Here is a 9,816-nt window from a genome sequence, read left to right on the forward strand (position 1 = left end):
TCCCTTTTAAATATGTCATCAATCCCCAGTTGTTGCAACGAAACAAAAATAACGCAATTTTAATTGATCGATATCTCATTCTGAAAAATTAAGATGAAACCAACATCAGTATAGAAAAAAAATGAATGACAGTGTGTTAGCGTAAAGTAAGCAACACTAATTCAGTCGACTCTTAGATAGCTCTTCTCTATCACCCGAAGCAAAATTAAATGATTCATAGAGGTTTAACTTTTGCTGAATTTGTGTCATTCAATAAACATTCACCTTGGAACATTGGCACAGCTTTCCAAACTGCAACAGGTCCGAGGCTGGCAAACTGCCCAAAGGAAGATTCCAGAAAAAACATTGGCATCCCAATGAGCGCCAGCATGAGTGTGTAGGGAATAAGAAATGCACCTGCAGAATATAGGAAAGGGAAACGTTATCTGGTTGTTAGAGTGACCAGGCTTATTCAGGCAGTTTGAAATGGATGTTCAACAACTAATGCTCCATTTCATATCAACGCGGGAACTAAATATTATCATTGACAGAACAGTGTGACTACATTTTGCAAATTTATTCAGTATCTGAATACAGGCTCTATTTAATCCTGAAAAGTGTTAGTTTATGCATTTTAAGAGGATTAACAAAGCTGAGGACTACACAATGAACACTGGAACGTACAGAGGACAAGAGGGAAGATGTGCTGTTCGGTAAATTGGATATTCTGAATTCTCCCTCTGTGTACCCGAACAGGTGCCGCAATGTGGTGACTAAGGGCTTTTTACAGTAACTTCATTCAGCGCTAATATAAGCCTATTGGGATAATAAAGATTATTATTATTATTACACCTTGTCCCTGAAGGCAGCAGGACAGATAGATAAAGTGGTTAAGAAGAGATATGACATACGTACCTTTATTGAGCCGGGGCATAGAATATAAGAGCAAGAAGGTCATGTTGGAGCAGTATAAAACATTTGTTAGGCCATAGCAGTAGTATTATGTGTAGTTCTGGTCGCTACACTATAGGAAGGATGTGATTGCACTGGAAAGGGTGCAGAAGAGATTCACCAGGGTGTTGCCTGGACTGGAGCGTTTCAACTGTGAAAAGAGCCTGGATAAACTAAGGTTGTTTTTCTTCGAGCAGGGAAGGCATTGGTGGTCTAGACGACAGTGAGTGACATGGATAGGGTAGATAGGAAGAAAAAAATCATTTTAGTAGAGGGGTCAATAACCAGGAAGCATAGATTTAAGGTAAGGGGCAGGAGATTTAGGGAGGATCTGAGGAAAAACCTTTTCATTCAGAGGGTGGTGGGAATCTAGAACTCACTGCCTTAAAGGATGGTAGAGATGGGAACAATCACAATGCTTAAGAAGCATTTAGATGAGCATTTGAAATGCAACCCAGAAGGCTATGGGCAAAGTACTGTAAAATAGGATTAGAGTTTATAGGTGCTTGATGGCCGGCACAGACACTATGGACCGAAAGGCCTCTTCTGTGCTTTAAAACTCTATGACATTAAGACTGACAGTCAAGTAGCTTACACAAAATTTATTATGGCATCAGTGCTTCAGATGAAAATATATATTGTGATCCCAGAAGAAACATTGTGGACTTGATTCAACTAATACAAACAAAGTCCCATTGTGAGCGGGTTCAGCTGCCTGTTTCCTGGCTCCGCTAACCGAAACTCCCAAGTGCAGCAAGAAATCAGGATGCTCCGCCCCCTCTCCCAACAACATCCACACAGGGCACACCCATCCCAATCGCGCGCGTGCAGAAACTTCCAGCTTGGCACTTTGGCAGTGCCAATGTCGCACGCTGGCACTGTTCATGCCAGCTGAAAATACCACCTGGGCACCTTGGAAGTTCCAGGCTGGCACCCAGGTGGCACAGCTAGGCTGCCCAGGTGGTACCAGCAGTGACAGGGTACCAACCTTCCCAAAGGACATGCACCTGGGAGTCTCCGATCCCTTGGGAGGCCCTCACGAGTGCTGTGCCATCTGAAATGGATGAATCCCGAAGCCTCAAGTCCTTCAGGAATCTGCACATAAGAATGAGATAAACTGCAATGGGCGGTATTTACATCAAAATATCTCATGAGGTCACATTTGATTTTGCAAGGCAATGAAAGCCAGGTAGATCCCAGGAGGGGGCTCTCCGCCACGGTGCATCGCGGCGAGCTGGCGCTGCATGGCAATTGGATCGCTCCCCTTGCATTAATATTGCTCCTGGAAATAGGAGCAGGATCTACGGGTCGTGTTGCGTGTTAAAACCAACATAGCATGGCGCAGTGTGACCAAATGCCAGGAGACCCCTGGCATGCTGGCAGTGCCAGCTTGACAATTCGAAAAATGAAAATCGCTTATTGTCACGAGTAGGCTTCAATGAAGTTACTGTGAAAAGCCCCTAGTCCACTTGGGAGTCAGCCTGGCACTGCCAAGGTGCCCAGGTGGCACTACCTGCTGGAAGGGGCACTGCCATGGTGCCATGCAGGCACGGCCAAGGTGCAGAGATGGCATTTTCTACACGGCGGTGATTGGGCCAGGGTGTGCTATGTGCGGGGGATGCGGTCCTGGGGACACCCTGATAGTGAGTTGGGTCTTGATTTGGGGATCGGGGTCATGTTGAGAAATTGGGATGCCATTTAAAAATATACTGAGGAATTCTGCCGAGCAGAGTTACTCAGTGCAGGAAACAGGGATAATTGTGGCCCTGTTGGGGAGTCCCCGCTGAGTCCCTGATCTACCTGGATGGGCATTAGGTAGCGAGTGTTTCTCGGCGTGCTGATCACTGGGAAATACCCAGCTAATTTCGAGTGCCGTGGGGCCCTGTCCCCATTCGGGTACGGATCCATATAATTAACACGTCTAAAATACCCAGTCCTGAATTTCTTCACTGTTCTTAAGTCAATCGATGATTTCAGGCTGGGACCCATTGTCATTAGTTTCACCCCAGTGAAATTACTGGTGGATGTCCAGACCAATGCCTCCTGCACCTGCCCCTTTACTGGGAGCAGAATTAAACTGAACCTTAACAACAGGATAAATACACAAGTCCAAATTCTCATCATTACCAGCCCATTACACCCTGCCTAATAAAGCTGCATCGAAGATGCTTTCAAGAATATTCCAAAATAAATAATTACCAGTCAAAAATCAAAATAGCTGGTCATGGAGCTTTATTAACATCCTCAGCTGAAAAGGTCATCGCCACCAGCAAGTGGTGTGATCTTAATTTGTCTCCCTTCTCACAGGTTATTCTGTCTCACTGCCTTCAGAGATGGGTATGAAATGCCACCTTGTCACATGTCCACACTCTAAAGCAAAATATTTGATAGGCAACAATTTAAGGTTACGATATTGAATTCATTGCTCCGTATTTCAGAAACACTCAACTTTGTATTATTTACCCTACACAGTACATAGAATTTAGCATTCATTATAAATGCATTATTTTGTTCCTGCCTTTCCTCCGCCGTTATGGGCTGGATTCTCCGGTCCACCAGCCACCATTCGCGAGCAGTGGGATTCGATCTTCCCACCGATTGTCAATGGGATTTCCCATTGTAACCATCCTGTGCCGCTGCGAAATCCGCTGGCGCAGGTGCGCAGCCAGTGGGAAAACTGAAATGTAATGACCGGAGAATTCTGGCCTATGTTTTTCTACATTACCTCCTCCATTTTTGTAAGCCAGGTAAGGGAATCGCCAGACATTGCCCAGACCTACAGCAGAGCCGATCACTGAGAGCAAGTACTCAGACTTCGACGACCAGTTACCTCGCTCGAAGTTCTCGTCACCCATATCTTCATTGGAGAGAGCCTGAGCGGGGGAGAGGAAATTATCTACTCAGAAATCAGAATTTCTCAGACTAGATCTCAAAGTACAGTTTTTACCCACAACAGAAATACTAATGGGAGGCAGATTTACTGCCCCCATTTTCGGCGGACGGGAATGGCAGCAAGTCGGAAAACCAAAGGGGAGTCCCAAATCAGTTCGGGGGGTCGGCGAATCGCCCGGGGCCAGCGTCAATCCCGCCCCCGCCATGTCCCGAATTCTTCGCCCCCCCGTGATTCGGCGGGGGCGGGAATCGCGCCACGCTGGTCGGCGGGTCCCCCGCGGCGATTCTCCCACCCTCAATGGGCCGAAGTCCCGTGGCTGACAGGCCTCTCCCATCGGCGTGGTTTAAACCACCTACCTGACCGGTGGGATTGGCGGCACGGGCAGGCTTCAGGGTCCTGGGGGGAGGCGCGGGGCGATCTGACCCCGGGGGGTGCCCACACGATGGCCTGGCAGACGATCGGGGCCCACCGATCGGCGGGCGAGCCTATGCCGTGGGGCACTCTTTTTCTCCACCCCCACCATGGAGAGACCCCCTCCCCTGCGCATACATCGGTATGACATCAGCAGCCGCTGACGCTCCACGCATGCGCGGACTTACGCTGGTCGAAGTCCTTTCGGCCCCGGGTGGCGTGGCGCCAAAGGCCGTTCACTCCAGCCGGCGGAGTGGGAACCACTCTGGCACCGGCCTAGCCCCTCAATGTGAGGGCTTGGCCCCTAAAGGTGCGCCCCTTTTGGGCGGCCCAACGCCGGAGTGGTTCACGCCACTTTGACACACCGGGACCCCCCGCCCCGCCGGGTAGGTGAGAATCCCGGCCCAGGTTTTGTAAAACAGGTACCCGGCGAGCAGTCCCCGTACCGCTGAGTGCAGCTCCAAAGGGGAGTGGGTCAAGCCCAGGCAGTTCCATGACAGTGCCTTAGCGCTGAACCCTTGCAATAGCAGTGCCAGGGCTCCCATTGGAATGTCTGTAGGTGGGTTCCCTGTGTCTGCGTGGGGGCTTGCCATGTGTGTTGGAGGGAGGAGTGCTCCCCTTGTCCGTGTGGGGTGGATTCCCTCCTGTTGCGAAGGGCATGTGCCTGGCGGGGGTTGTTTCCTGTGTCCGTGGGGGAAGCCTCTTTCTAATTTTTATTTTGTTTAGACTAGGGTGCCCAATCTTGAAGCATGATGTTGCTGATGGGGCGGGCTTGTGCCATTATGGGACCTGCATCCAGGATTTAATTTTGACCAAGTATCAAAAATTATGGCGGTAAAACCGGCGCTGCGTTGCCACTTACGGTGCGATCTGCCGGCTGTTCAAGCCAGTGAGATAATTCGGTCCCATGCTGGAAAATCCCGTTGATAACGGCAGGACCAGTAAATCCCATTGGCGGGCCACCTCCATAATCGACAAACATGCAGCAGGTTGGTCGCTAAATCCCGCTCTCAGTCAAAAAAATGTAACATTTGTTCAAGGTGCTACTCTCCATTTGACAGAAATCAGTTGGTAGTTTACACCCTAAACCCCACAGAGAGACTCTGCAATTCACAACAACCAAAATCCCCAGATCATCAGCACCTCTCAGAGTTTTACATGAGTTTTTTTGTTACGTTTTCATAAAATTACTCACCGTGGCCTCTGGAGGGTCGGTCTGTGAGAACTCCGATAAAGTAAATTCTCTCTGATCCATTTTGTGGTCAATGGTGAATGATTCTTCCACTTGCTCAGGATTTGGAACTGGGGACAACTGTGAACTTTATACAGCTCCAGAATCCTGGTTAAGGATTAATAAATTCCACATAATGCAATGACTCTTTCATAGTCAGAAGTTAGTCTGCTTAAAATTATTGTAGCTCGGTTCACATTTATCTCAGACCATTTCTGTTATTAACTATTCAATTCACAGACTAAAGTTATCTGTTACCAACCATTTGAAATAGTTCCACAGGTGTCAGTACCAAAGTACAATTATTCTGCTTCCACATGTTTCTTCAAGCTGTATTTTAAAAGGGACAGCAAGTGCACTGAATAGAGGCTCAGCCAATCCCAAGCTCTATATCTGTTGCTGAAATATGGAACAGTCTGTTCCCATTGCAGAAATCGAGAGGCTACCGCAGATATTCAGACTGTGGCCGGGATTGGAAAGTTGGTGAGCAAATGTTGGGTCCCACCTGAACAATGCCAGGACCTGCCTCTGGTGTTCAGGATGGAGCCCAAGGGTAACTCTGGGTCCCAGGCCATCACAGCAATGGATGGGGGCAGGGGACAGAACATCTGCAGGTGGACCTTCCATTCTGGAAGGTGTGGTGATATGCCTGTGCATAGTTCTGTATATAGTTAGCAATGCGACTTTCAACCAGGTGGTGGCGTCAGACATCTTTCATGTGATTTTTGAGATACCCGCTAGTTGGCAGTAAGGTGTATGAGTGGATAGTCGCACTTAGAGTAGCTCCAGGAGAATTAATTGAATTAATTTAGTATCCATTTCCTGTATAGTAGTTTGTTAATGATATTTCCACGTGTTTGATAATAAATCATCTTTCTAGTTAAATAACAAGATGTTCTGTGTACATCATTACAATGGTTATAGCACATAACACAACATGGTACCAGGGGTGCAGAACATTTAAAGATACCAACCGAGAAGAGGAGGTGAAATAGGCTGAAGAATTAAAGGAGAAGATTCTTCCGCCGACCTGGTGAACTACGGCCATCCACAACTCAACACAATAAAAGATAGTGAAGTTTGAGATGAAAGGTTTGACGGCACCCCACCAGGGCCACCGCCCTCTGTGTCTGTGCGACACCGACCATCACCTAGGCAATGCCGCGGATGCTGTCAGCAATGGTCTGCTGTGACTCGGCCATACTGAGAAGTGCTGCTGCAATCTCCAGATGGCTGTGGCACATGGTTGCCTGTGAGTGGGCAGCCCCAGTCCTGGGCCATGTTCCCCGTCTGCACAGAATGCCCCAGGCCTTGCATAATCTGATCCATGTCCGACACCGTCGCCCCCAGTGCCTCCACCGCGGATGCCACTCGTGTGGTTTTGGCCTTGGTGGCAGGCATGACAGGCACCATCCCCTTCTCCTGCAGGCGGATGGACTCCTCAACCTGCCCGTGCAGGTGCTGGAAACCAGCCGTCATCTCCGCCTCTAGTCCCTGGGTCTCTGAAGCCACCTGCACTATGGGTGGGATTGGATATTCCATGAGCCCAGGATCCATCAGTTTGGCAGCTGGTTGCTGGGGCCAGGCTGTCCTCCGACGTCCGGCACCTCGGCTGCTCCTACCTCCACCTGTTGTACCAGAACCACTGTGCAGTGCGCACCAGTGGGTGTCCCAGAAGCATTCTCACTAATTTGCCAAACCAAGGTGATAGTCTCTGAGATGGTGGAGGATGTTGGAGACAGCTGTGACGGAAAGTCAATGTCCTCATCCGACCTGAAGTCTGGGGTCTTTTATGTGTTTGTCTCCTGTGTGTTTGTCCCCTGTCTGTTTGTCCCCTGTCTCTTTGTCCCCTGGGTAGTAGTCTCCTGTGTGTTTGTCCCCTGTCTGTTTGTCCCCTGGGTAGTGGTCTCCGGTGTGTTTGTCCTCTGGATCGTAGTCTCCTGTGTGTTTGTCTCGGGTATGCGTGTTCCCTGGGTAGTGGTCCCCTGTGTGTTTGTCCTCTGTGTATTTGTCCCTTGGGTGGTGGTCTCCTGCGTCGTCTCGGGCCGAGATGGCTGGTGTTCCGGCTGCTCTCCCCGTCAGTGCATGGATTTCAGGGCACTCGCTGGGGGCGGGGTGCCCCGGATAGGCGTGGCCATCGCCGGCTGGTCCTGTAATATACAAGACAGCATGTATGGTTAGACAGCGGGACAGGGGGGTGAGGTGGTGAGAGCTGTTGGGGTGGGGGTGGGAAGGGGTGTGGGAGGTTGGGGTGGGCACACATTTGTCGTGAGGACCCACAACCAGGCAGGGGGTCCACTTCATGGCGCGATGCCGACCTCCGCACGGCGACCTCCCTCTCCTCCGGTCCACCGACAATATCTCGTGCCCTCTGCTCGAGCACGGAGCGCAGTTCTTCTAAATCCCCCCCCCCCTCCTTCTGGCCTTCTCCCACTCCCGGCGGTTATATGAAGACTTCTCCTGTGGGGGAGGGGGGGGGGGGGCAATCAGAAACAGCAACAGTGTTGGACGGTCCGACGCATGCAGCCCAGGGTTGGGTCTCTGATTGCATCAGTGGCCAGGACACACGGCCAGTATGCCTGGCATGGGTGAGTGCAGCCATGTGGGTCAGGGTGGAGGTGCGACCGTCCCCTGGGGAGGGTGGGAGGGGGGGTTGCGGGTCACATGTGTGGCTTGGTGCCAGGGGCACAGTGTTGGGTACTCACCCTGGCCGCCCTGAGGAGTTCATGCAGTTTTTTCCTGCACTGGTCTGCAGTCCTATCTACCGCCCCGATGGCGCTGAAGACATCTGCCACCTCTGCCCAGGCATGGCGAACGATGGCACCTGCTGACCTCCATCCCGGCCGGGGTACAGCACCAGCCTCCTCTCCTCCACGGATTCCAGGAGGGCCTTGAGTTTGCCCTCACGGAATCGCGGCGTTGCTCTCCATGCGGCAATCTTGCCTGCTGTGTGTATGGTGGGGGGGGGGGGGGAATAACTAAGTGAAGCCACGGCGTCACATCAATGAGGAAACCAGTGAATCGGCCGCTGGTCCGTCGGGCCTTTCACGATACGCCATTGCTAGCCCCTTAGGAACGGTTGAATCGCTCCACCTGTGGACCCTTTGACATCGTTGTGAAACTCTCGTGTTTTCACAACAGTGTCAACACTTTGCCTCAGGAACGGAGAATTTAGCCCCATCTGTCTACTGATGTGCCATGGCATAGAACATAGAACTGTACAGCACAGTACAGGCCCTTCGGCCCACGATGTTGTGCCGAACTAGTCTGAAACTAAGATCAAATCAACCTACTCCCAATATTCTAGTGCACTCCATATGCCTATCCAATAACCGTTTGAAAGTTCCTAAAGTGTCCGACTCCACTACCATAGCTGGGAGTGCGTTCCATGCCCCAACCACTCTCTGAGTAAAGAACCTACCTCTGACATCCCTCCACCATCAACTTTATAGTTATGCCCTCTTGTAACAGCTACATCCTGCCGAGGAAAAAGTTGCTGAACGTCCACTCTATCAATCCCTCTCATCATCTTATACACCTCAATTAAGTCACCTCTCATCCTCCTTTGCTCCAATGAGAAAAGCCCGAGCTCCCTCAACCTTGCCTCATGAGACCTACCCTCCAATCCAGGTAGCATCCTGCTAAATCTCCTTTGCACTCTTTCCAATGCTTCCACATCCTTCCTATAATGAGGTGACCAGAACTGCACACAATACTCCAAATGTGGTTTAGCCAAGGTCTTGTACAGTTGCAGCTTAACCTCACGGCTCTTAAACTCAGTCCCCCTGTTAATAAATGCTGACACATGATAGGCGTTATTCATGGCTCTGTCCACTTGGGTGGCAACTGTCAGAGATCTATGGACATGAACTCCGAGATCTCTCTGCTCCTCCACATTCTTCAGAACGCTGCCGTTAACCCTGTAATCTGCATTCAAATTTGTCCTACCAAAATGAATCACCTCACACTTATCAGGGTTAAGGTCCATCTACCACTTTTCAGCCCAGCTTTGCATCCTATCAATGTCTCTTTGCCGCCTACAACAGACCTCCACGTTATCCACTACTCCACCAATCTTGGTGTCATCAACAAATTTACTAACCCAACTTTCAACTCCATCATTCAAGTCATTTATAACAATCACAAAGAGCAGAGGACCCAGCACTGATCACTGTGGTACACCGCTGGTGACTGGGATCCAGGATGAAAATTTACCATCTACCACCACCCTCTGTCTTCTATGTGATAGCCAGTTACTGATCCAATTGGCCAAATTTCCCTCTATGCCATAGAACATAGAACGGTACAGCACAGAACAGGCCCTTCAGCCGTCGATGTTGTGCCGAGCTTT

At 50.2% G+C, this 9,816-nt stretch overlaps 1 protein-coding gene across 1 annotated transcript in view; it reads right to left on the reverse strand.

Annotated features, from left to right (window-relative positions):
- The window catches only part of LOC119951483 (sodium- and chloride-dependent neutral and basic amino acid transporter B(0+)-like), a 68,471-nt gene extending 62,852 nt beyond the window's left edge, over positions 1 to 5,619 (reverse strand). The window contains exons 1-3 of the mRNA XM_038774694.1: positions 5,430 to 5,619; positions 3,656 to 3,803; positions 265 to 396 (exon numbers count right to left, since the gene is read on the reverse strand). Coding sequence (XP_038630622.1) covers positions 265 to 396; positions 3,656 to 3,803; positions 5,430 to 5,489 — 340 coding nt within the window. The 5' untranslated portion in view covers positions 5,490 to 5,619. The remainder of the gene's footprint in view (positions 1 to 264; positions 397 to 3,655; positions 3,804 to 5,429) is intronic.
- Between the last annotated feature and the right edge of the window lie 4,197 nt (positions 5,620 to 9,816).

This window comes from Scyliorhinus canicula, chromosome 17 (assembly GCF_902713615.1).
Source record: "Scyliorhinus canicula chromosome 17, sScyCan1.1, whole genome shotgun sequence".
NCBI classification, from domain to species: Eukaryota; Metazoa; Chordata; class Chondrichthyes; order Carcharhiniformes; family Scyliorhinidae; genus Scyliorhinus; species Scyliorhinus canicula.